At 44.2% G+C, this 27,502-nt stretch overlaps 1 protein-coding gene across 6 annotated transcripts in view; it reads right to left on the reverse strand.

Annotated features, from left to right (window-relative positions):
* Positions 1-25,901, reverse strand: part of CEP78 (centrosomal protein 78) — a 75,209-nt gene extending 49,308 nt beyond the window's left edge. For 3 of the 6 annotated variants that reach the window (XM_072150906.1, XM_072150905.1, XM_072150900.1), the window contains exons 1-9: positions 25,738-25,870; positions 25,487-25,515; positions 19,573-19,845; positions 18,534-18,709; positions 17,642-17,714; positions 14,056-14,159; positions 11,746-11,920; positions 10,516-10,629; positions 8,515-8,579 (exon numbers count right to left, since the gene is read on the reverse strand). In XM_072150906.1, the coding sequence (XP_072007007.1) occupies positions 8,515-8,579; positions 10,516-10,629; positions 11,746-11,920; positions 14,056-14,159; positions 17,642-17,714; positions 18,534-18,709; positions 19,573-19,825 (960 nt within the window). In that variant the 5' untranslated portion in view covers positions 19,826-19,845; positions 25,487-25,515; positions 25,738-25,870. The other 3 variants (XM_072150903.1, XM_072150904.1, XM_072150902.1) reach the window with 3 other exon arrangements.
* Between the last annotated feature and the right edge of the window lie 1,601 nt (positions 25,902-27,502).

Genomic DNA, 27,502 nt, shown 5'->3' on the forward strand with positions numbered 1-27,502 from the left:
TAGATGATAGATAATTTTCTGATGCATGTGATCTTTTTTGATATTGGTCCGACATTTACCAGGACAAAAGATGTGTTTTAGCTTTGTCCCGAGAAGACGATGATAACTCGCCTGAAGACCACTCATACAAGGACTTACTATGGACAATTATTCCCCATGACATCACGGGAGCCGACTATTGGTGGATATGATTGTTCCACTATATATTGGGAGTTGATTTTAATATATTTTTTACTCATTGATTTTTTCTTTTCTTTTTTCTTTTTTTTTTTTTGTGTAGATTGGCTATTATATACATTCTTGCTATAAGTCACATTGTATTTGGGATTTTTTCACGAATGGCGTGGTAGAATTTTTAATTGTGGTGGTTATTGCAAATAGGACAAATTTAGTCCACTTACACGTGGATGGTTATATTATAGCGGGTCCTTTTTTGCACTTTATGCACATTGTATTGTATTACATGGAATTTTTTGATTGTATCCATTCAAGCACTGGCACTTTACCAAAAATATTGTTTTAGAAGCATGTACTTTGTATTATCCTGTTAGTCCTTTCACTATCAACCGATATATATATGATGGTCCACAAAGCACATACGTGGTATAGTGCATAGATAGGAATTATTCCCTCCCCCCCCCCCCCCTTTTTTTCATTGTCACATTGAAGGTGTTAAATTGTATATGTATGGCATGACTATTTATGTACAGCCTATTTTTGCACAGGAATGGATTAGCGTTACTATGCCGTCATGCCTAGTAGGTTTCCTTGATATGCACTTTATCACTTTATACACTATTGCACTTTTTATATAGCGGCACTTTATGCACTGTTGTACCTTATACACAGTGGCACTTTATGTATAGTCCCCATCATTTGATGATAGGCAATTGGTATTTGCCCACTGATAATATTCATCTCTGAGTGTATTTAAGGTAAGCACAACATCTAGACATCACCTCCTGACGAAGCATCTGTGCGAAACGCGCGTCGGGGTGTTCCTGTTGGTCCTCCCTCTGACTGCCTCTGTGCTATTTACACCATGCCCTTAGGTAAGTGTGGCCTGCATTTTGACTTGGGTTACTAATACCGGATGGTACCTCCGGTTGACCATTTTGTCTTTGTAGTACAGAGGTCCACTACCTTCCAAAATTAGTCCTACTTTTGGACATAATATTTCCTTTATTTACCTCTTTTTGGCACTATCTATGAGGCAGTATTAGGATAGGGGGGCCATAGGTTCTCGGTGTCTGTCCCACATCCATCTGGGACATTGCCTGTTCCCCTTATATTTCCGACTTTCAGGAATCCCTTTTGAAAGTGGTGTTTATACATTGTATGAGTTATTTTGAATAAAGTAAAAGCATTTTTTTATATTCACAAGCTCTTTTGTTCTTTGTTGGATTTGATATTTGGAGGGCGGTATAGATTGCATATGGGGCCTTTTTGGCGTTTCGTATTTCAGGAATCATCATAATTCATATACAAGTGGGCACTCAAAATATAAGCTAATGTGTAATTAGTTGTTATTCAAAATTTTGTTCCCCTTAGCAGAAAATGCTGGTGACATAGAGTGTAATGAAGAATTAAAATGCTACTGGCCCTTTAATCAGTCCATTAATTTCCTCTGCGCGGTCCGGAGGAAATTAATATGCAATATGTAAATTAATAAAGTAATATGTAAAATGTATTTAGCGATTCACGATAAGCAAAAATATAGAAATTTGGTATTGTGGTTATCTTTTGCTAATTTTGTACAATAAATCCTCATGTGGAGGAAGAGAATCTATAATTTTGCATGACGGGGGGCGTGGCCTGACTGCGGACGGAGATGGTCGCACACTAGAACCTCTCCTGCCCGAACCCTACTGTGACACCGCAAAACAGCCCAAATTCCAGCATCCAAGCCACCAGTAAATGGGAGCAAAGAGGAGAGGGGGTACCCGGACCCCAGCAGCACCCCTTAGTCGGTCCACGGCCCGCGGAATCGGCCGGTTCCTTATGGCGGCGGCGACCGCCTCACAGCCCGCAGCCGCGGCAACCATCCCAGCAGCTCCGGGACCGGAACGGCGGGAAGCTCCGGAGGCAGAAGAATCGGCGGTCTCCCTACCTGCCACGAATTCGCAGCCGCTGATCCACGACGAGGCGGCAGAGCCTGAGGTCTCCGGGAAGGCTGCGCTCCCTCAGCAGCACGTGGCCAAGATGGCGGCGGACGACACAGAGGTGAGCGCCGCGGCCCAGGACAGCATCCGGCCACCAGCCGCAGAAGGAGAGCAGGTACAGGGGACCATCCCCGGACCAGTCACCTCCGGACGCCAATCAGACGGAAGGTTAGAGGGCCACATGCAGGGGAACGGCACGAACATGTCCCTGCAACCCCATGCGGTCAATATGGCGGCCGAACCAGGTACTGTCGGGCCCAGAGCGGGGGGCGAGTTATCCAGGTCCATCCAGGTGGTAGCTCAGGTACACGAGGCCCCACAAAGCCCACCTGGGAGGGGGGCGATGGGGCTGCCCCAACCTCAGTCACCCAGGCTCTGTGAGCTCCCAAGCATGGCCTCCATATCACTTGCTAAAGATACACCAACCCCCGCCCGCGGAGACAAGCCTTCCTGGGCTGAGCAGGTGGACCTGCAACAAGTGAGAGAGGGGGGTCAGGGGGACCCACAATGGATGGGAGGGAGAGAAGGGAAGGCAATTCCATCTGCGCCCCACTCTCCGGTCCTGTGGCCGGAATCAGGAGAAGAATGGCCAACAACTCCCGCGACCCATACTCCATGCCCCTCACCAATGTGGTCTATGTCCCAGCCGCCACAAGTTAGGCCTCACCAGGCCACTGTCCTCTCTGGCCATATTGCATCTAATACGGAGCTTTCCCAGGAGGGAGTCTTTGAGTCTCAGAGTGTCCTGCTGTCACAAGAATTTGGCGCATTGGCAGAATTACGTGCTCTAAGCTCCCACCTTCGCACCATACCCACCAGGGATGATATGGAAAGCTATATGGCTAGGCTAGAGCAATCTTATACCGCTGAACTTCACACAGTGAGAGAGGAAGTACAACAGCTGGAGAACCGTGTAACATCTACGGAGGTTAATCAGAATGATCTCAGTGCCCGCCTGGAGTCACAAGCTGCTACTATCGCCTCTCACTCCTTTCAACTTCAACTCTTGGCTGATCAAATGGATGATGCAGAGAACAGGGGAAGGCGCAACAATATCAGAGTTCGGGGCTTACCCGAGACAGTGGAGAACTCTGGTCTCCATGATACCCTACGCCAGCTATTTAATTCCATTTTGGAGGTGCCAGGAGATACACCAGTGGAACTGGACAGGGCACATCGAGCGTTACAACCCAAACCGGCTGCGCTTGAACTGCCGAGAGATGTTATCTGCCGGGTTCACCGGTATCAGCTAAAAGAGGCAATTATGTCCAAGGCAAGAGCATCGGGAGACATTATGTTCCAAAGGTCTCATATACAGCTATTACCGGATCTATCAAAGCTGACACTACTAAAGCGTAGAGCGCTGAAGCCCTTTCTGGAGGAATTGAGACAACGAAACATACCCTACACATGGGGCTTCCCGTTTCGCCTTCAGATTCGACAGGCGGAGCGTAGATTTGTTATCCGGCACCCGGGGGAGGTTCCCGCCGTAGCAGCGGCGTTACATATTCCAGCTCCTGATTTACCGGAGTGGCCGGGTCTGCCATTACCTCCTTTGCGTGGGGCTGCTCCCCCGCCAGGAAGACCCCCTAGACGCCGGGCCCGACGGGGTCGGGGTAGAGGAGGAGCACAGATGGGCCATGATCCGGGGCAGCTGCCCCCAGAATGACTAAGTATCATTAAGCTCAACTGTTTGCCTTAAGATATTCTTGCTTCCTCAGGGTTATGAGAGTGGGTGGAGGGACGGCTCCTCTGGATGGGTTATAGATGGTCGACTGGGCTTCTAAGGTTAGAGATCATCATTACAGCCAGAGGATTAAATGGATAGTAAGACCCAGTGGGTCCGTAGGGGGCCCGTGCCTTTGGAGTCGTCCTCCCTACCCCTCAAATGTTCAATGTTTATTGATGCGTTGCCACTTAAATGCTGTTCTCTCTTTGCGTTCAGGTTATTCTTTTGAAACTGGAATTGGTTTGATATTTTGTTGCAGATTCAATGTGTAAGGTGCGGTTGTCGGGTGGGGGGAGGGGGAGCCTTCCGTAGTCAGCACTCTACCCACAGGGGATTCCGTAGCCAGCGGGCCTGTCTGCGGTATTATAAGTGTTGTCTCCCCACTGTTTTGTGTGTGTCTGTCAGTTGTTAGTCTAATTTGTGTTTGTAGTGTCACTTAACGTTGTGTTTTAGTTTATTTCCCTTTCCCTTTTCTTCCCCCCTCCCCATTCCTCCTGCTATAACCCCAGAGGGCCTGACATAGTCCAGTATCCCTTCAGTGAGGTTAGGAGGGTCCTAGACTCGTGATGGATACTCTACGAATCGCGTCCCTTAATGTTAGGGGACCGAATGTCCCACAGAAAAGGACACAGGTCCTATATGATATGCATAAACAGAGAGTTAATGTCCTTTTCTTACAGGAGACTCATTTCAGAACCACCAGTATGCCCGACATTCGGGATCGTTATTTTACACAATGGATCCACAGCGCCAATCCGGAAGCCAGATCGAGGGGAGTGTCGATAGCCTTCCACAAATCACTGCCAGTGGAGGTCCTGCAAACAAAGGTAGATGGCGAAGGCAGATACGTGTTTGCGAAGGTAAGAGCCTTCGGGCTGGTGCTTACTCTAGCCACCTGGTACCTACCCAACACCGGCCCTGTTCCCGCTTGTAGGACAATGCTGAGTACATTGTCGGACTTTGCGGAAGGACACCTAATAGTGGGGGGCGACTTTAACTTTCCTATGGACCCTTCAGTTGACACATCAAGGGGGCGGGGGTCTGTCCCGCTTAGTCACCTCCGCGGCCTACGGAGAGACATACACGCCTTGCAGCTGGTCGACATCTGGCGGGTTCTACATCCCCGGGACAGGGACTATTCCTACTTTTCCCCGGCGCATAGCTCATACAACAGAATTGACTTTTTTCTCTTGAGTCACGATGCACTTAAATGGGATCCCACGGCTTCAATTGGGAACATTCTCTTTTCTGACCATGCCCCCATTTTTTTGACGCTGTCCTTACAGAGACATAATCGCAGTCCATGGAGGTGGAGATTGAATGACAACCTCCTCAGGGACCCCGTGTGTGCAGAGGAGATTAGAGGGCATTTAGCATCAGTTGTAAACGACCCGGAGTGGAATGAACCAACGCACCCTCCACAGCGGTGGGAGCGGCTCAAGGGGGACTTGCGGGATATCTTTGTTCGTAATGGGGCCCGCCTCAAATCGGATAACAATGCACGGATCGTTGCCCTTACGGCCCAGATTCAGACGCTGAAGTTACGCCACAAGTCCTCCTTGACCGCTTCCGATCTGGCGGAACTGACGGGAGCCAGGGAGCCCTTAAGGTCTCTATTAGACCAAAAGCACTTGCAACATCGGGCTAGGTTTCAGAGCTACTTATATGACCATGCTGACAAATGCGGTAGACCACTTTCCCGACTACTACACCCCCGCTCTCAGGCCTCTTACATCCCTAAGATCAAAGGGTCCAGGGGAACAGAGGTTTTCCTCCCGGATGAGATCTGTGACAGTTTTGCATCCTTTTATACTTCGTTGTATGATATTAGGGGTAAGGAGGGGTCTGCATTATTGTCCTCCCAGGCCGCCCGCATAGACTCATACATAGCGGAGACAAGTCTGCCAGTCTTACCCACAGAGGTTACAGACAATATGGAGCAAGATATTGAGGCGGCAGAGGTGTCTGCTGTAATTAAAGACACTCCTGCAGGGAAGAGTCCCGGGCCTGACGGGTTCACCCCGGCCTTTTTTAAACAATTTAGAGAATTATTGTCCCCTTTGCTGGCCAAAGTTTATGGGGCTGTAACATCGGTTTCGGGCTTTTCTCCCGGCGGTATGGAGGCTCACATTAGTGTGCTGCCCAAACAGGGTAAGGACCCCTCGCTGCCGGCTAGCTATCGACCCATATCCCTCATAAACGTGGATGTGAAGCTGTTTTCGAAGGTTTTGGCGGAAAGGTTGGCTCCCCACATCCCGACAGTAATACACACAGACCAGGTGGGATTTATCCCTGGGAGAGAGGCGCGAGATAACCTAAATAAAAACTTCCTTCTAATGTCCCATGCGCAGGCGCGCTGCATACCCTCGTGTCTACTATCTGTAGACGCAGAGAAGGCCTTCGACAGGGTCCACTGGGGTTTCATGGCGGCAGCACTTCGACAGATTGGGTTGGGGCCTAAGTTTTTGGGGAGGATCTTGGCCCTATATTCCAAACCTACCGCAAGGGTAAGAGTTAATGGGAATCTCTCCAAGCCCTTCCCCATCAAAAATGGGACTAGGCAGGGGTGCCCTCTCTCCCCCCTTTTATATGTCATAGTGATGGAGCACCTGGCTACTGCCATTCGGAAAAATCCTAACATCCACGGAATTACAATGGGCTCCAGACATTGCAAGGCTGCTTTGTATGCGGATGATCTGTTGCTGTATGTATCCCAACCTAGGATCTCCTTCCCATCTCTCATCCAGGAGTTCAAGAGATATAGTGCGGTTAGTGATTTTAAAATTAACTATTCAAAGACGGAGGCTCTTAACATTTCCCTTTCAACGTCAGAGGTGGGTCACATTAAGGATAACTTCCCATTCCAGTGGCGGCAGGAGTCCCTTAAGTACCTGGGAGTCATGGTCCCAACTGATCTGTCGAAGTTATATGCTCTCAATTATTCACCCCTCCTAGATCGCACAGTGAAGGACCTTCAAACATATGACCGCAAGCGCCTTTCATGGTTTGGTAGGATTAATGTCCTAAAAATGGACGTACTCCCGCGCTTCTTATACATCTTTCAAGGAGTGCCGATTCTCCCCCCTCTGGGCTTTTTTCGTACCCTACGGTCCGCCATGTTGCGGTTCATCTGGGGATCCAAGCGCCCGAGAATAGCTTGGAAGACATTGATCAGACCAAAGGCTGTGGGGGGGGGGCGGGACTACCGGACCTTAGATTGTACCACCAGGCCTCGATAATTCTCAGACTGCTTGACTGGACATACAACACTGTGTCTAAACAATGGGTTGCACTGGAACAAAGTTGCTCCTCGGCACTTCTTAAATTGTTGCCTTGGGTTCCTGCAGGAACTTTCCCAGCTCCTTCTCCTCAGGCAAGCCTGCTTAGGGATGCGTTGCGTTTGTGGAGGTCGTTGATAGCGAGGAAGTCCCTGTCCCGCGAGCTTAGTCCTCTTACTCCAATTTTTCGGAATCCAGGATTCCAACCGGGAATGGCTAGATTATCCTTCCTGGGCTGGGGAGTTTTGGATGACCCACGGATGTTCGATCTGCTGCAGGGAACACCGCTCCCCCTTCATGGGGATTTCAACCCACGTCAGGGCCACACAGGCAGCTCATGGTTTGAATACTCACAATTACGGTCCTATATAGTAGGGTCGGGGGACACGGCGGCCTTTGCTGAGTCCCTTACTGCCTTTGAGGGGTTATTCCGACTGGACTCTGCCCCACCACACGCTATTTCCCAAATCTACACCATCCTGACGGGTGACTCTAAAGTTGCAGAACTCCCATTTGTCAAAAGTTGGGAACGGGAGTTGGGTGCCCCACTATCACAGGAGGAGTGGGACAAATCGTTCCTCTTTACGCACAAAATGTCCTCTGCTTGTGCAGCACAGGAAAAGGGGTATAAGATAGTGTCACGGTGGTACCGGGTGCCGACAGTGTTGCATCTGGCTTTTCCTTCGGTCTCGGACATATGTTGGCGCTGTGGATCCGATAAAGGGGATATGTTGCATGTCTGGTGGAGCTGTGAAGCCCTCAAACCTTTCTGGAACCAGGTGTTCGACATGTACCAGCGAATCTCGGGCAAATCGGTGCCCGCATGCCCAGACATACGCCCTGTAAGGTCCCATGTGTAACAGGACCTTACAGGCATTTACTATGGACAACCCTGGGATCTTAGCTGCCATATTAACCGCTTCAGGTGGGGGGGGGGGCGGTCTCCGATCAAGCTCCCTGGAGCCATGTAAGTGCCGTAGTCACGCTGACCACAAGTCAATACCTGCAATCAGAGCATACTCTGACCGCAGGTGTCACATGGGGATGTCAGCGGTAACGCCGACACTGCCCCATTCCAGATACCGGCTCAGCTGTGCTAATTGTGGGAATGTACTAGTACAGTGACGTGGTTAATATGACAAAAATCCAAACAAAGGAAATAAAAACAAGTTTCCTACACTTATACAAAGCATCACAATAGTCTTCCATGGGGTTATGAAAATACATAAAAATATACATTTTAAGAGATTGGTCATTTTTGGATGTGGGGATTCCCAATATGATTTGGTTTATTCCTTATTATAGATTTTGTAGGGAAACAGAGAAGACAGTCACAGAACCATACCTCAGAATTAGTGTCACTGGCATTCAGAAGTACTCTTTCAATAACATTCTTGAGTAGCGAATGGTCTTAAAAAAAAAAAAAAAAAAAATTAAAAATTCCAGCATTTCAAGACCCATGTCCGGAATATGTTGTTTAATTTGTAATGATACATTCTAAGCATACATTTTATTATTTGGATTAGAATACACACATTGTGTGCTATTAGTACTAACCCCTAACACCAAAGCCCTTTTTCATTTTTGCGTTTCCATTTTTCACTCCCCACCTTCAAAAAATCTATAACTACTGTATTTTATTTTTCCATATAAAGAGCTGTGTGATGGCCTGTTTTCTGGGTAACAAACTGCACTTCATAGTGACAGTATTTAGTTCCAAATGCAGTGAAATTGTTATATTATATATATATATATATATATATATATATATATATATATATATATATATATATATATATATATATATATATAATAAAAAGAAGAGGATTTGCAGCACTTTCTTGAGGGCTTGGAATTTTCAGGTTTCACTGTGCGCCCCAAATCACATGTATCCTTCAATTTTTGGTTTGGTATGTTCACGGGGATACCACATTTATATACATTTTATAACATTTTCATACATTTGTAAAAATTAAACCTCCAATACAGCAGTACCAACATGCCGCCAGTAGCGATCAAAAGTTTTACACCTGCGATCGGTGCCAGCAGTCTGTGGTCCCTCTCCATACGCCCGCTGCCAAAATGTGACGTAAAAATACATCACACATCAGTAAGTGGTTAAGGAGGATGGAGAAAGATAGTTGAAGAACTGATTATATAATGTCAGGTTTTGTATCTTTAATTTATATGTGTTGTATGTCTTTAGTTTGAAAAATTTCATAAAAATGGACATGCATCAAAAGAGAGCTGAAACTAGAATTTATGTACATTTTGCAATTAAAGAACAGCTGTAAAGCATAAAAACTTTTGCCCAACTCTGTAAATTAGTGAATTGCTTATTTTAACTTACTGCACTCATTATCAATCTGCAGCCATGTGCCTGCTAGCAGGGGTTTTGCCTTGTCCAATTGACTGCCTTTGTTTTGTTGGTTGCTATGGGAATCCGTAACTAGACAGTAGAGAGGAGCAGAGGGTGGGTGGGTGGTTGTATGTTGTTGCGAGGGGTTACTAGGAAATGTGCATGCTCTTCATCAGTAGCCTGCTGGTTTCAGGAGAATATCAGTCCCAGCAGAATTATAAAAAAAAAAAACACTATAGGACCTTGACTTAGGTCTGATTGATCTGACTGATCACATGCCCCAGGTCATCCAATTACATATCAATTGTTTGAAAGTTTGAATATAACGGATAGGTGCATATCTGAAGGTTTAAAAGCACATTTAAAGACAGAGCTCAGGCTCCCAATCAGTTCCAGTATAATGGCAAAAAAAAAAAAAAAATGGTGATTGAATAAAAAGAAAAAAAAAACAAAACACCTTTTTTTGAGTCAGTCTTAGGGAGAGTGTCTACTGGAGAGGTTGTACAGTCTGTATATATGTGTACACATACTGTGTTGCCGTGTGTTCATCTTTTTATTTCTATGTAAATGTTATGGTGTAGGTGGACATGTTTTAATAAATCTTTTGTATTGTGATGCAGTAGATTACTACATGTTCACTTCTGACCATGATGAAGAGATCCAGTGCTCTGTGTCTTCCTTGCCTTGTTCTGCAATAGATCTCTGTACAAACAGTAGCACTGATTGTGTCTCCTGATTGGCTGAGCCGTATATGCACGTTTATGTGATTGTCACAACCAGGAAGCCCCGTTCTCTTCAAGAAACTCTGAGAGGATTTTATAAATAGCCTCATATCTATCAGCCCAATATCTCAAGATAGGAAGAAGTCAGAAGCATGATACAGGTATAGTTGAAATTGTTGTCAAAGGCTCTCTCCAGCTGTGCTAAAAATATTTTTGTCAAGTAACTTTACAGTTACACTTTAATGATAAAAGAACGGCTTCATACCTATGAGTGGGTTTTTTCTTATATCCAAGACTATTACAGTTGTATTAGTTTTTAGCGCATTGAGAAGTGCTTTTGCCCCTTCATTGGATATACCACACTGTCGCATGTCTAATGCTAGAGAAAGAAAAGAAAAATCACATAATCAATGGTATACTTTAAGAACTTAACCCCCTCCTCCCCCCAAATTAAATACAAGAACGGGTTGTTTATCAGTGCTACCATGATACAGTTCTGGATCCATCATAAAACAGACAATGTCAGCAAATTATAATTGTTCCATTTGGTTCAACCTGGTGGGCCCCCTGGCCCTAAATGCATGGCACCCTCATTGTACTTCTGATGCTAGTTCCCCAGAGGGGAGAGAACTATAATATTCTGAGGAGAATATATCACTTAAGAGGAAGGAAAATAGAATTTACTGGTGACATCCATAATATTTTATTTTATTTTTCACCAGTGCAGGATGCCAGCCACAATACAGGCAATGGGCCATTTGTGGCTGGCATCTGTCTGAGACTATGAACTCTAAATACCTCTACCCTATCCCATGTTGTCACAGAAGGAATACAATGCAGTGTACCTTTATTAAGTCAAAAGCATACATGAAAGTAAAAACCCTTAGGGTGCTACAGGAAAACACTCAAACCATTACGGTTGTTGAGACCCATAAGTCCTATCGCATAAAACCGCATGACATAATTAGCTTCCAAGCATAACAGATTGGGGTGGGGGGTTGTAACAATGATATAATATGTATAATTAGCATCTTATAATGAATGAGAAAGGTTTTATTTTGACATACAAGGAAATAGAAAGTGAACGTGAGGCGTGCCTCGGAAGAAGCCATGAGTGGCAGGCAGGCACCCGAATATCCATCACAAGACCATGGACAGATTTTTATCCACTGGAAGTAAACAATTAAGCTTTCTATAGAAGGACAGTAACCAGAGATCTAGTAAACAGTGAAGAATTGATACAGAAAGTTTATTGGAAAATTGTAAGACTTTCCCTAGCCATATAAATTATTTGTTGAAAGTGGACGACCCCTTTAATGGCAACAAACCCCACAAATCGATTGCTGATTTAGCCTGCTTGGAAACCCCAGTTGCAACATTACAATCAAGTGTAGAAATAAATAGAAGTAAATAATAAAGTCAACTGTGGAATTTATAACATATTTATACTTTAGAGGTAAACCTTTATTATAAAGCAGCACCGATTTACTCATACCTTTCAACCACAGGTCCTCTACCAAAACATCTGCTATTGCCTTTGCTCCCTTGTCTCCCACTAACGTATTGCAATTCAACGAGATACGTCTTATCCCAGTCATGCAGTCAAGGTCAGGTTGTCTATACCGTAGGCTTTCTGCCCAAGCCTCACTATGCCTTCTTGTCGCTTGGTGCTTAAAAGATACAAAAATACTTTAAATGGAAAGAAAACACACAAAAGAAACTGTACATAAATGTATATTTTTTGAAAGTAAGTTATTAAAAAGGTTTTCCCATTAAGTTAGACCCCATCTACAGAATCTGTGGGGGTCTCAGTGAAGGACCCCTCAGGAGAATGGGGGTTAGATGTGCGTGACCGGGAGTCATCTTGAGGTGCGACAGGACCCCCACAGATCTAACTACCGTTCTCATGATCTGATAGATCACCCCACTAGTCGTTAGGAATGCTTCATTGAGTATATATAACCAAGACATTCTGTCCCCCAAGTTGGGAGGAGGCCAGCATAGGCGAAGAGAGGGCCAAATACTACCCCTCATCCTTCCAGGCACCCTCTCCCACTGTGCCCTTGGCAGTGCGGGTGTTCGTTTGATGTGAGTGGATAGTAACTCTCTGTACAACAGTGATGCAAGGGGAACAGGAAAGGAGTTTTCTACCAACTGATCACCTGGAAACTGTGTGTTTATAGCATTGTGGAGTTGAAGATATAACAGGTGGAAGGAGTTTGTCAAGTCATCGGAATCCTTTAACTGCTGAAATGATCGGAGGACTCCATCTATACAGACATGCCCCCTACATAAAACAAACCCCTGGCCCTTCATCTAGCCCCATTAGGCAACACCTCAGAAAGAGCTGGGTTATTCCAAAAGGGCGTGAACTTTTAAAACCCAGTGGTATTGTAGTGGGAGCGGACTCTCGCCCACAACAAAAGAAGTTGGCACAGCAAGGAGGGTGCCCCCCTGGTATTTCCACCCACCAAATAAAAGATGTTCAAGTGAAGTATGTAGATTAGAAAATGGGCCAACAAGAAGTGCCATGGTGCATGGTTTTTCAAGGTGGAACATCCAAGGAAAGTGAAAAAACGAGGCTGCCCAATAGTATAGCTTAAAATTGGGAAGACCCACCCCACCTCTTCCCAGGACCAAAACCGCGAGCTGGTAGCTATCCTCGACCTCCCCCCTCCCAAAACAAATGAGGCTATGCAACTATGAAGCTTCTGAAATAATTGGCATAGTACACTGGGGACTGAAGCAGGATTTCTAGGATTTTTGGTATTTTGACTAAGTTAACACAGGCAGGAAGGGAGGGGAAAGCGAAGGTAGAAAGGGAGCTAAGGTAGTCAGCAGTCTCCCGAACAGTGATATGTAAAGGAATACAGGAATGCGTAAAAGTCTCCACGTGGCAGAGACACAGAGTCATCCGGGGCAATCTAGCCAAACTAGAGAGTGCAGTGTCCTAAAGCATTCCCCATGTACAAAGTAGTTCAGTTTGGAAGAGAATAGTGACCGTTTAGTTTTGTCCAACATAATCGGAGAATAGATGCGCTGCGCATGCCTGTAGACTCTGTTCTGAGGGGTCTCGTACATATTCTAGCTCTGATTGCAACGCAACAAGTTCCGCTGTGGTCTCAGTGGAAGTAAAGCCTCATTTAAGATTGGAGAACTATGTCCCAGGCCATACAAAAACAAGGAGAAATATGCAGGAGGGGGCAGGACAGTAGGTGGTATTGGGTGGGGGCGGGGTGTTAGCAGCGGTTGTGTAATTCAGTATAGCCTCAGAGAGGGGTGCTGTCTGCGGGTTAGGACTCAACGGAGCCCCTTGGCAATCTGTTACAGATGATTGAGAACTTTCAGCTGCTTCTGTAATGGATCTTATTATCTATGATCCCAGGTGTAAAGGGTAAGGAGCGGCCAATCTCAGTCAGGTAGCTGCTGGCCTCCTGATGCTGTCTTGTTCCAGGTGGAAGGGGGCTGAAATCTTGCCTTCCGAGAATGAGAATGGAGGGTCACCGACAGGAAAAATAAAATTGAGTACCCGGCTTCTGCTGGTACTAGGCCCGACTAGGCCTCTAGTGTCCATGCCTTCAGAAGGTGATATAGGGTCTGACTAGATTGGGAGCAAAACCAGATTACTCCACCAGCCTTAGGGAGGAGCCTGGGCCGGTTTACAGGTTTTGGGGAGGTCCAGTAGAAGCCCCAGTCTTGGGTAGATCGATGATATAGTGATAAAGTAAAAAACACACTGAATACTAATAAACAAATAATCACGATATATATGATCTCTGAATACTGCAATAAAGGCTTCATTTACCTTTACAATATTTGCTATCCATTCCGCTCCATGTGATGTCAGATTACACCCAGTAAAATTGATTGCTTTGATTGTCGGGGAATTCTTTACACTTTTGCATATAACTAGATGGACAGAAGATAATGCAATATATTAAAATGCTACAATCATGTAAAGCAGACGGAAAAAAAAAAATACTGTAAGCCAGTCATTAGTAACCAGTCACTACTGGAAATTTACTAAATAAAATGCAACAGTGAAATTGGTGTGTAAGTAATTTAGCACAGACATTACACTTTCTTCCTTATCCAACTGGATAATTTTGTATTGTAGGGCAGTTGAGAAGTACAATCTTGACTGTTTAGACTAAATATATATCAAATAAAACTAGAATCCAGTATCAGCTCCCTGTGACAATCTGATGCAGATTTAGCATATTTTTCTTTAGACAAAAGTGGAGAGACAGTAAATGTAATTCATTTACATTTGTCATTCATTGTTAACTCACTAATGACTTTTGCTGCAAAAAAAATTAAAAAATGCAGCAAATCTGTCACAAAAAATTGGAACCAAAGGCTGTGTTTATCTCAATTCCAATAGATATCCACACATTTTCTACAGATTCTGTATGGAAAAAGGTTTCGGTTACAGTCATTAGCAGACATGTATCTCTATTTTGACTTTTTTTCCTTTTGCACATTCCTTTAAAAAAGTTTGTGCCTTTTTTGTAGCATTTGCTTCAGAAGGGGTGTGTGTGTCTGTTGCAGTGTTCGTAACATATCTTTACAAGACATGTGTTTTCTTCAACACAAGAGACAGCATAGTTATGTGATTGCTTCAATGAAAGTTCATACATTTTCATAATGGTAGACATCAAAATAGTTAATTATAGAAGGCGTTTTAAATTCAAAAATACAACTTTAAATTTAAATCCTTCTAGTCTCCATGGTAACCAAAGATACTGTAAGAATAAGATCCACAAAATAAAAGCAGCAAGTCACTGAAGGAAACTCTGCCAGGGAATGAATAACTCATTGTGACAATGGTTTTGCAATCTGTATGGTTCCATTTCTCTCTGATAAATATAACATTGTGTCAATAAAGCTTGACAGCTGTCAACAAAGCAGTGTGTTAATACTACATGATACAACAAGCACAAACTGTACTCGGTCTTTCTATATGACTTCATCCAGACGAAAGTCACAAGAGCAGATTTTCCACAAGCTGCTGACAGCATTAAAAGAGATCCAGCCTCCTCAGTCACAACAGATGCCATACGGCACATGAGGGGAATGAGATGTGTATGCTCCGTTTGGCGGCTCAGGGCAAAGTGCTGCGACTAAGGGGGCTGGATCTCAGTACAGAAGCTTGGATCCTGCCTCTTGATCTGATGACACTGTGAGGCACATTAACTTAGGGATTTGCGCCACACTTTTGTCGGACTTTTGGTCGTTCTCCAAGGCTTAAACGGCTTGCACAGGTATTTAAGAACTGTCTGCGCCAATATTGTGTCGCACAGAAATCTCTTGTGGAGCATCTTCTCTGGCCTCCATACTACACAATTAGGGGGAGTGCCGTTTGTCGGTAACAGTGATTCGGAACGAGCGCCGAATTTAACTTGCAAATTGTGTTGCATGCCATATTTTAAAGGTGCACCACAAAAAAGATGGTGTACTCTGTTTGGCCAGTGCAGGGAAGCGACACATTCATGATCTCTGGCACCCAAACTTTACACAGCACTATAAACAAAAATAGCACTTTTAGTGCAGTTTCCGACTTTCTAAGTAAATGTGCCCCCGTGACTCTAGGGAGAAGCAAAACTACTTGCAGGTAAGCTCCTGGGGCTACAAGGGGCATGGGGTAGCTTTTGCCTCTAGAGCTCATGAAGGCTAATCCATGCTCCCAGTGTCCCTTCAATAAATTTGCATAAAGATAAAACAAAGTTTTATTGCAAAAAGCAGAATAAAAGATTTATCTAAAAACGGTTTGGGAATGGAGCAAGGAGAGAATTCTACCATGGGAACTACTTCAAAAAGTAGATTTCCCATGGAAGATTTGCTTTAATCTGTGTTGCTGCTTTGCGAAGCCCTAGTGCAGTGGTGGCGAACCTATGGCACAGGTGCCAGAGGTGGCACTCAGAGCCCTTTCTGTGGGCACCCAGGCCTTCACCCCAACACAGAGTTTGCCAGATAGGACTAAAGGTTTCCTCCTGTGGTCCAAGACAACCCAGGACGTGCCATGGGCACGAGCCCTATTTTAAAGCGACATCCTTGGCTGCCAGGACTACAGGAGGAGCGAGAAGGTGTGGATAGAGATGGATTATTGTTGGAACTTCTGCTCTGGGTCCCCTGATTCTTCCTCTTCAAGGGATCCTGGAGGGAAGCTACAATGCATTGTATTGATGAACTGAGAACGCCGATACAATTAAAACCTGTCATACAGCAGGGATCAATAAGTTACTACTTAAATTGTCATGTTGGCACTTTGCAACATATAAGTGGGTTTTGGTTGTAGCTTGGGCACTCTGTCTCCAAAAGGTTCGCCATCACTGCCCTAGTGTGATCAAGAACTAGCCGGTCGTGTACTGGCGCATGCACAGTGCACCTGTACAGCTGGCCATGGACACCCACTCCGGTGTCATACTAACAGGCAGAACAAAGTTTCAAACTGTAATTAAAAAAAAAAAGCCGGGAGACGTTCGAAGGGGCGTGGGTAGAGGAGGCGGGGGAGCTTGACTGGATCTGAAAGCTCTACCACCTCTTTGACTGAGTACGGTAAATGAAAGATGACAAAATGAATAAAAGTTTTCATCTCACAGCAACAATGTAGATAAAGTGGATTAGAAGCATTGAGACAACTTTACAGTGTTCTCTAAGGTACACCCCATGTGTTTTTTTAGCTGTTAAAGGTGACAAGTTACCTTTAACCCAACTCATTGAAATTGAGGACTTAGGGAACCTGTCATTAGGAGGACAAATTTTCACCCAATGACATGTTCACCATTTTCAAATCTGCTTTTATTATTAACATTAATGTTTCCACTCATAAAAGTTTACCTGGCCCCCTGCCAGCAAACTGCATCAAGTTATCATTGTTTGCTCTAATAGATCTTCATCATTCCTAAAAGCCCTCCCTGCTGCAAACAAGAGCTGAGATTTTCTTGGAGCATAGGGTCAGCAAACGGCTGCATAAGGGAAGAGAAAAGAGGGAGGAAAGCAGATAATGATGATGATTGCAGCCTTGTAACATACACTCCCCTGACTTGATGCAGTTTGCTGACAGGGAAACAGGTATACTTTTACCGAAGTTTAAAAGTGAGGAATACTGGTAACGTGAATTTTAAAAGCAGATTGGGAAATAGTATTAAAAAGGCTATGGCACGCTGCCATTAGGTGAAAATATGTGTCCTGATGACAAGTTCACTTTAAGCTCCCTGCTGTTTTTTTTTTTTTTAAATCATTAACAAATATAATGCAACTGGTAAAATTTGTTCTTTTTTCTAAACTAACTTCTAAAAGGGTTTGTCAAGTTTTTCCAAATTTCTTTTAAAACAAGACAGAATAGAGCTATGCTAGTTTGACCACCAAAAAATACTTTGTATACTTACTTTTTAGACCTTCATCTCCACATGAACAATATGGTAAAGATAAGCTCTCCAGTGATGATGAGGCAGCTAATCCCTAAAGCAACAAGAAAAAAAAGCTCAAAATGCACATACAGGTTTATAAAGTAAAAGAACAAATAAAATATTAAGAATTCTTAAACCTCTTGTTCTCGAAACTATTTAACACCTAGTGGAAATCTGGTATGTTTCTAATTTGCATAAATAAACTCATTCGTAAGAGTTCCAATTAGTAAATTTTAAAGAGATTAACTCACATCAAGTTATCCCACAACATGTAAGGGGGACAGGGGTCCATTGTACCCACAAAAGAATACAGGAGCTAATCTCGTATGTGCCCAGCTGCTCCATTTTTTTTTTTTTTTTTTACAGGTACAATGGTTTGGGATGGATAGGGGATTTCAGGGCAATTTGGGACACTGAAACACCCACAGACCATTATAGGTCGGTGGTTAAGTGCCCCAAATCTCCCTGGGGAATTATGTGGGCAGTTAAAAAAAAAAAAATGGTGCCTCCTTGGAGCGTCAAGTGTTAGCTGTGCTAGCAACAGGGTGTTATCTCGGCTTCACTTGACGGACCACGAGAGGAGGCACCAGCAAGTGATCTGGAGATGCGAGTCTGATGCACCTCATTGAGCTCACATCTAGGCGAGTAAAAAAGATTATTTTCATTTTTGCCCAACCGCAGCCTTTATACAGGTTGATTTGGGACCCTCAATCACAAGTCCATAAGGACCTGTTGTTAGTTTAGGGACACAAATTAATCTGTCAGATCCTCTTTACGCTTTGCTCCATAAAAATATATATTTTTCAGTTATTTAAGGCTATACAAGTACAGTAAATACTTTGTTATAGACACTAATCCAGAAAACACTTACCTTTGCTAGGGCTTTTAAATCTCTTTCCCTTAAAGGAAGCCCATGGAGCTCCAACTCTTTTAAAGAGCTGGACACAGTTAAACAGGCTGCAATTGCCCTACATAGTTGGAAGGTCATGTCTTTTGACCGAATAGGTGGGATTCTTCTTCGGAAGAGGATACCATATTTATCAGAATCTGTTTAAACAAAGGTGATCCTTTAGATTAGTAGGAAGTTCAATTTACCAATATGGAATTAAATGAATTCTACTATAGAAATCAAGGATAATAAACCAAGGACACTTACTCATAGATTCAGGCGCCCTGACTGTGGCAATCTTCTTATATTTGTTATCCATGGCCTCCTTTCTTCTAAAATCAACTTTTAAAATATTTTAATGAACCTGAAGGCCTTTGGGGTTATTACCAGTGCCCCCTGTGCTGCAGCTTCACTCTTCCCACTTAGCCTGATGTAATTCACTACAGCAGAGGAAGTTTTAACATACAGTGGCAGTGCACACTGTAACAGCCAGTGAATCTGCAGCACTAAAGGGTTCTGGCAACAACCACACAAGCCCTTTAGGCTAATTAGCATAAAAAAGTTGATTTTAGATGGAAGGAGGCCAATGATAACAAATATTAGCGGATTACCACAGTCATGATGCCTGCATCTGTGAGTAAATGCCACCTGTTTATCATGCTTGATTTTGCCTCCTCTTTCATATAAATCTAAAATTGTGTTTTATGCGTCAAGGATCCAAAGATATTTAAGTTTAAAGTGTCAATTTCGGATGTGCTTTTTATATATGTAAATTAACCCTGACTGTCACTTTAACAGTTTATATCCTCTTTCACAGGTAAAAATCCCTAAACTTCTAGACATCAGGGATCCAAAGTTACAGCCCTCTTCAGTGTATCCCCCCTCTAGCTTCTTAGCAAGCAGGCAGAATGAAGAAGAAGAATGAGGGTACACAGAGAAACTGTAAAATAAAGAACAAACCATAACATAACAAGGCAACTCACTAATTTCTATAAAAGTTTTGTAAAAAGATATTACTAACCTGACTCGCCAAGTCCAGGTTGATAGCAGCTTTTAATGACCACACATGTCAAGCTCTTGTTGATTTTAAGAGTATTAAGAATGGGTGGCCAGTCTGAAAGCTTTACTCTATCCGAATTAAAACTAAGGGTTCCTTGTCGCAGATTGGCTTTTATAGCTTGTAATGGCACAGAGTCTTGTAAGACACACAAGTAGTCATAATGTGATCTGAAGTCCATAGCCCCTTGATGGCGTATTCTTACAGAATCAATCATCTTTTGCTTTTAATTACTTTCTGTAAAAAAAAAATAAAAAAAAAATAAAAAAAAAGCAGCAAACTAAATAAGTTTTGGTAAAATACTGCTAAAACGAACCTGTCACAACACTACCCCCCCCCCCCCCCAAACAGTATCTTCTTCTGTAAGGGTGCTGTTACACGGTGCGTTCTTGGTCCGTTTTTAAACTGACTCATTATTTAAAATGCATTTGGCTGGTTTTAATCAGTTTCACAGCTGCCTACACTTCTACAAATGTAGATAAACAGAATCAAATCAGTCAAACGCATGCGCTTAAAAACACGTGCATTTTTAAATGGACTGAAAACGCATGCGGTACAAGAACGCACTGTGTGACAGCACCCTAATATGCATGTCCCCTGGAGGCATTTTTAGCATATGTTTAGGTTGCACTATGAATGAAAAATCATCTTTAATTCTTTAGTACAATGCAGTCAAGTTACCCTAGGATTCTAACCCTGTCTCCTAATTAGCCAGAGAATGACATCACAATTAGGAGGCAGGGCAGGGCCATCTGATGATTGGTGTTGGCAGAGCAGCCTGTCTGCAGGAGGCAGGGATTCCTGACTGCATCCTACAAAACAGAAATATGCTTTAACCCCTTAAGGACGCATGGTTTTTCGGCTCATTTCTCGCTCTCCAACTTCAAAAATCCATAACTTTTTCATTTTTACGTGTACAGACCTGCGTGAGGACTTATTTTGTGCGTAACAAATTTTACTTTCCCGTAATGTTATTTATTTTAACATGCCGTGTACTGCGAAGCTGAAAAAAAATTCCAAATGTTCTTGTGGGCTCAGTTTTTACGACTTTCACTCTTCGCTCCAAATAACATGCCTACTTTATTCTTTAGTTCGGTGCGGTCGCGGTGATACCAAATTTATATAGGTTTTATTGTGTTTTAATACATTTTCAAAAATTAAACGAATGTGTACAAAAAAGAAAAAAAAAATTTTGCCATCTTCTGACGCTAATAACTTTTTCATACTTTGGCGCACAGAGATGTGTGAGGGGTCATTTTTTGCGAAATGAGGCGACGTTTTCATTGCTACCATTTTGAGGTATGTGCGACATTTTGATCATTTTTTATGTCATTTTTTATGTTATGTAAAAAGGTGTAAAAGTCGCATTTCGGATATTTGGGCGCCATTTCCCGCCTCGGAGGTCACCGCCGCCCGTAACCGTTTTTATATTTTGATAGATCATTTTGGGACGCGGTGATACCTAATATGTTTGTGATTTTTTACTGTTTATTATGTTTTATATCCGTTCTAGGGAAAGGGGGGTGATTTGAATTTTTTATATTCTATTAATTTTTTTTTATTTTTTAGACCATCTAGGGTACATTAACCCTAGATAGTCAGATCGCTCCTACCATATACTGCAATACTTCTGTATTGCAATATATGGCATTTTTGCAGCACATTCATTACAATGAGCCACTGGCTCATTGTAACGAATCTGCAGATGCCAGATAGTCTCGGGTCAAACGAAGACCCGAGGCTACCATGGCAACCCATCGCCGCCCGCCGATGACGTTCGGGGGCGCGGCGATCATAATAAAGATGGCGGCGCCCGCGCACCGCCGTCTTTTAAACGCCGCCGGCGGCAGCGTTGAAAGGGTTGATAGCCGCGATCGGTGCAAGCAACGACCGCGGTTATTAGCGGTGGGGGTTTGCTGCAATATGCAACAACCCCCACCTCTGTATGAAGAGGCCCTCTTCATACATCCCTTATACCTTAAGGGGTATACGTTAAGGGGTTAAAGACCTCCGGGCGACGTACATATTACAGAAGAAGGTACTGTTTGTGGGGTGTGGGGTGGGGGTTTGGGGAGTAAGTGTGGTGACAGGTTCCCTTTAAGGTTTGTATTTGCAACAACAACCCATTCCAAACAATTTCCTAGGCCAAATTTTTGTTTGAGTCCGATTTATGATGTGCAACGACCATATGCAAACATCTGTAGACAAAATGTTCCAAAAATGTATGCAAATCGGGAATTTAGCAACAATACGCTAGAAAAATGTCACAACTGCAAAAGATCAATTCCACCCAATATTGTTCTGCAGATTTCTAGATCTCACCCTTTACACTACAAAGGCTTAAAAGGACTTCTACCACCAGGATGAAGGATTTTAAACTAAGCACACTGACCTATTGGTGTGTACCCCCTATGCCAAGATATGCTGTACTTTTAGCTTCTTATGCCCTGGTTTATAAGAAATAAAAAGGCTTTAGGAATTGTGCAAGCGAGTCTGAGGGGCTTTAGGCTCCATCAACATCGATAGAGCCTGGAGCCCCCTGGAGCAAAATTTTAAAAGCCTTTTTTTTTGTAAAAACCAGTGAATAGAAAGCTTATCATCAGATGATTGCTTGTTCATGTCCCACGGTGAAAATAGTCAAAAAGTAAAAAAAAAAAAAAAAAAAAAAATGTTTTTCAATTAAAAAAATTAAGTAATAAATCACTGTCCTCAGAGAGGACAGCTTCCTCGGATACGGCCACATCTACTGGAGTGATTGCACAAAGAAACAAATTTGTTTCTGTATATGAAATGTCTGGGAGTTACTGCAGGCCCTACAGCCGTCCTGTGGTAATGATTGCTATATCCTAATGGTCCTGCAGGACTCTATAACGCATGTCTGGCCACCACTGCCAGAGTCTGACATGGTCGTATCCGAGTAAGGGACAACATGGCAACATTTTTGAGAAATTATCTTCACACAGGAACATTTTTTTTTTATTAACATCCAATTGAAGAAATGTTTATATATAGCAAATGAATTTAATTACATGTAAATGACCTGATGGGAATACCCCTTTAAGCTACAAAATGGCTGCGTCCTTAAAGGAAACCTACCACTTAAAAGTGGTAGGTTTAGACACATATACATGGCACCAGCTCAGGATGAGCTGGTGCCAGAGCATATTTTTGTTAGGGGAACAAAGCCCCTATCGCCTTTTTATAAGTTATATTAACTTATAACTCGGCGCACCGCACTTGGGCACGGCGCACCATGCGCGTGCCCCGGATTCTAAAGTGCTGGAGAGCCAGTGACGTCACCGATCTCTCCGGCACACGCGCGCCTGCGCAACTTAGCACGGCCTGTTTCCCCGTGCTAAGTTGCGCAGGCGCGCGTGTGCCGGAGAGCTCGGTGACCTCACCGGCTCTCCAGCACTTTAGAATCCGGCGCACGCGCGGGCACGCGCATGGTGCGCCGTGCCCAAGTGCGGTGCGCCGAGTTATAAGTTAATATAACTTATAAAAAGGCGATAGGGGCTTTGTTCCCCTAACAAAAATATGCTCTGGCACCAGCTCATCCTGAGCTGGTGCCATGTATATGTGTCTAAACCTACCACTTGTAAGTGGTAGGTTTCCTTTAAGGAGTTAAATCAGCTGCTTATTTGCAGGTTTAGGGGTATAACCATGTAAGACTGAAATACTGAAAAATTGCTGAAGCAAACCCGTTGGAAATTCGACAGAAAATATTGCACCAAATCTGTAATTTAACCCCTTAATAAGCGTTGTATCAGGTTTTTATGGCGGTCATTAATCATTTTTCTTCTTATGCTATGCCATTCTACAGCTGCTAATCAGAAGAGGAAAGCAGGACATCCAAGTCTTGTCCATTGCTGGGCTGTATTATCACAGCCCAGCCCCTAAGGCTACATGCACACTGCCGTTGCCCACCGCACCGTAGCACGTTGGGCAAACGGCAGCGCGCGGGGAGAGGAGGTGAACGCTGCTCACCCCCGCCCCTCTCCATAACACTACACAGCGCACAGCGCCGTAACACGGGGAAAGATAGGACATGTCCATATGTACGGTGCCGTATATACACTGCCATATATACGTCCCCCATACATGTGTGTGAATGCAGCCTAAACTAACAACTGGTATCAGAAAAGCTCAGATCCCTGATGTTTAATGTCATAGACTCGATCACGGACCACTGTGTCTTAGGCTACATGCACACGATGTACGGCGAGCATACATCGGCGCTGGGAAGAGGAGCAGGGGATGGGCGCAGCTCACCCCTGCCCCTCTCCATAGGCATATACAGCGCACGGCGCGATATCACGTAGAAAGACATGTACTATCTTTCTACGGGCTACGGAGCGGTATGGTGTCGCACATGTGCTGCACTGTACCGCTCCCGTACGGTGCCGTGAGCCCATAGAAGTGTATGGAGGACGTATATCGGCCGTATATACGTCCGCCATACAAGTGTGTGAATGTAGCCTTAGGCTGGTGCCACACGTAACACTTTGTCCGCGTTTGAAAACGCAAACACAGCCAGTGGGTGCGGCTCCGTCTGCGTTTTCAAACGCAGACAAGCGTTACATGTGGCACCAGCCTTAGCGGGTGGAGAAGGAGTGACCTTCCATCCATCCATCAGCACTCCACAGCTGCAATTGCGGGACTCCCAATTACGCCACTGGCAGCTGTGGGTCCTCTGGGCAATATGTGTGGCGATAAGGGGTTAAAACAACATGTCAATTTTATGTTAGTGATTTTTCTTCATTGTATAGATGAGAGTTAGAGCTTATTCAAACAAACAAATGATTGTTCAGTGAAACAATGTGGTGGCTCCACCAGGGGATGGGAGAGAAAGCATCATAGTTATGCATGATGCAAGGAGTTTCCAGTCGTGTTTTGCAGATGAAACAATTTCATGTGAATAAGCCCATTGAAACATCTTATCCACATTGAAGGGACTGTCACAATTTACCAGTCAGTACATGTCTGATTAACAGGTAGCACAGATCCCTATTCACTTCTATGGGACCATGCACATGGTTGTGGATTCCACGGCCCTGTGCATGATCCGACTGCTCGAGCCGCAAGAAAACAGAACAGGTCCTATTTCTGTCTGTTATTATAGTCATTTGCACTGGCACCCCCTAATGCAGTGATGGCAAACCTTTTAGAGGCCGAGTGCCCAAACTACAACCAAGACCCACTTATTTATCGCAAAGTGTCAACACAGAAATTTAATTTGTGATTTATACGCCCTGCTCTGTCACAGTTTTCATTGATATCAGCACCTGAGGACACCAATAAATCATAAAATAGTCCCAAGTAGAGCTGTCACTTTAAAATAGCTCTGTGCACAGCAAGTCCTGGGCTGTCTGGGACTGCAAGAAGATACCTGTAGTCATCTCTGGTGATGGCCTGAGTGCCCACAGAAAGGGCTCTGAGTGCCACCTCTGGCACCAGTGCCATAGGTTAGCCATCACTGCCCTAATGGCACATGGGCACTAAACATCATCCACAGGACCGTATTGCGCTACGTGTGGCGCCGGCCTTACAGTGCTGTGACACGGTGCATTCTTTGACTGTTCTTGGTGCGTTTCACAGCCTTGTGTATGGGAGGACTGCCCAAGACCCTGGTCCGTGTTTGCATCCTGGGCAGTTATTTTTAATGGTTATCAGCATGTCATCTGTGGATGACACACAGGACCCTTGTTTGCGTCAAGTGTTATTACTGAAAGGGATAGGCGGATGTACTATCAGTACCTGGATGAGAGTGGCATAACTGCTGGCAATATTTAAATGCCAACCAACTACAAAAATGGCAGCTACACAGGAAAATAAAATTAGTTTTCAGTTGCAGGAGAAAACCACCATGAACACTCACATTTTTCCTGCACTTTTTCTTGATATGATCTAAAAAAAAAAATTAAAAATAACATTAACATTGTGCCGATTCTCACCCTGTATTTTCTGCGAGCGTCTATCTGCCTCTACACCCTGTCACCACTTGTAGAGTCATGTGCACAACCTTACCTACCAGCTCACACACCGTGACATGTAACTGCGGGGGTAACACTACACTGATGCATCAAATAGAGGGCACAGTCAGTGAGAGAAGCGCATGATGCAACTCACCAGCCGCCCGGCTCCAGCACCACCGACCTGCCGCCACATTCAGCGCTGACAATAACTACCTCCTGCCTCATAGCATTTCGTTTCCTTGGTTTCCCAACCGTCTTCCATAGACCGCCCCCATTTCCTGGTCTCCTCCCACTGACCTGTCTTCCCCTTCCTCAGCTGAGCTAAGCAGCCAGCTCGTTCCCGCCTCTTCTCCTCACAGATAAACAGTTCTAGCTATAGTCTTTACGTGAGGTGCCGCCCGCTTATAGCGCCCTAGTATTAGTGTATTTTACTTTTCATAGAAGAATATCGATTACTGTATACGTATAATAAGGATAGCTAACACAGAAGTTATTTCTGCAATTAGTTTTTCGTTGAGTGCCCCTAGTTGTCAGCTATGTGTATAAGAAAATGTAAAAAAGTTAATGGGTTCTTTAAATGATTTGATATTTTTTTAAGGTATAACATAAAAATCAATCTGGGATCGTCCTGAGTGTACTGACAAGGGCCGTGACCCAGTTTTCTATGCACTTTCTTATAGAAGCATACAGCTTGAACAGGTATTTATGTATGTGTCCCTGCGCGATCCCCGATCAGGAATGTCCGCCAAAATGCACATCTGCCACGATTCATGAAGATCGTGCGCCCGATTTCCTGCATGTGTCGCTTCCCCAATCAGGTCAGACGGAGTTCACCATCTTCTTCCCGGTGTATGTATGTGCATGGCTTGCGACACAAATTGAATTGTTAAATCCTGTGTGTAGTCCGAATCCGTCGGATTGTCCGATGGCCCTCCCCCCGATTTGTGTCGCGTGAAAGCCGGCGCGATTGCAACACAAAACGATCGCGTGCGACACAATCCCCAGCATGAGCCCCAAAAAATCAGGAAACCCGACGAAAATGCAGCCGCGGGACCCTTAGTAAATAAGCCCCTCTGTGTTGTGGGTGCACTAAAATGGTTCCAGTGTTCAGTCAGATCGTGGACTACATTCATCATGCGAACTCCGACAGAAGTGTTCCCCAAATAAAGTGGTGCATCGGAGCAGTGCAGATGATGCCAGATTCATGTAGAACGTGCGCCAGAAATCCTGAAACTGCTGTACTTTGGCCACTGGGCCATATTTACTAAAAACAGTGTGCACGTTCTTCATGGCACCGATCGTTTCCATGGCAGCCCTGAGGTCCAATTAGGACCCCAGGGCTGTCTGAAGGCAGTGCCTGTAATATCCCAGCTGTGATGAGATCTTAAAGGCACAGTGTCAGCCTATGCATTTGCAATACTGATGTATTGCAGGGTATTATCATAAACAATCAACCAGATGATTTCTTGTTCATGTCCCATGGTGGAGCTAATAAAAAAAATGTTCTTAAAACTTATGGGCAGAAAAATAGTCAAAACCAGTAATCTTTATTAACAATACAATCTATACAAGGGTGCATGAAAAGACACTTAAAAACGCACTGAGGTGACTGTGTGGATTATCCCAGGGCTAAGCCCAGAACCCCTCCTATAAAGTGCAAGCCAATGTAAACGAGCTATAAATCAAAATACTAGACCTAAAGCAATGACATATAGTACAAAGTGGGTAAAAACATAAATGAAGTTCAGCCCAAGTGGGCACTACCCTATATATTGCCACCCTAAGAATCAATGCATTGTATGAGAGGCGCATCCACTAATGTGAAAAATAAGTCGGAGAAACACGGACCCCACGCATATCGGCACACCGTGTTGACTTCCTCAAGGGTAAGTGAAGTAACATAGAACCATGCCCCATAT

This window comes from Engystomops pustulosus, chromosome 1 (genome assembly GCF_040894005.1).
Source record: "Engystomops pustulosus chromosome 1, aEngPut4.maternal, whole genome shotgun sequence".
NCBI classification, from domain to species: Eukaryota; Metazoa; Chordata; class Amphibia; order Anura; family Leptodactylidae; genus Engystomops; species Engystomops pustulosus.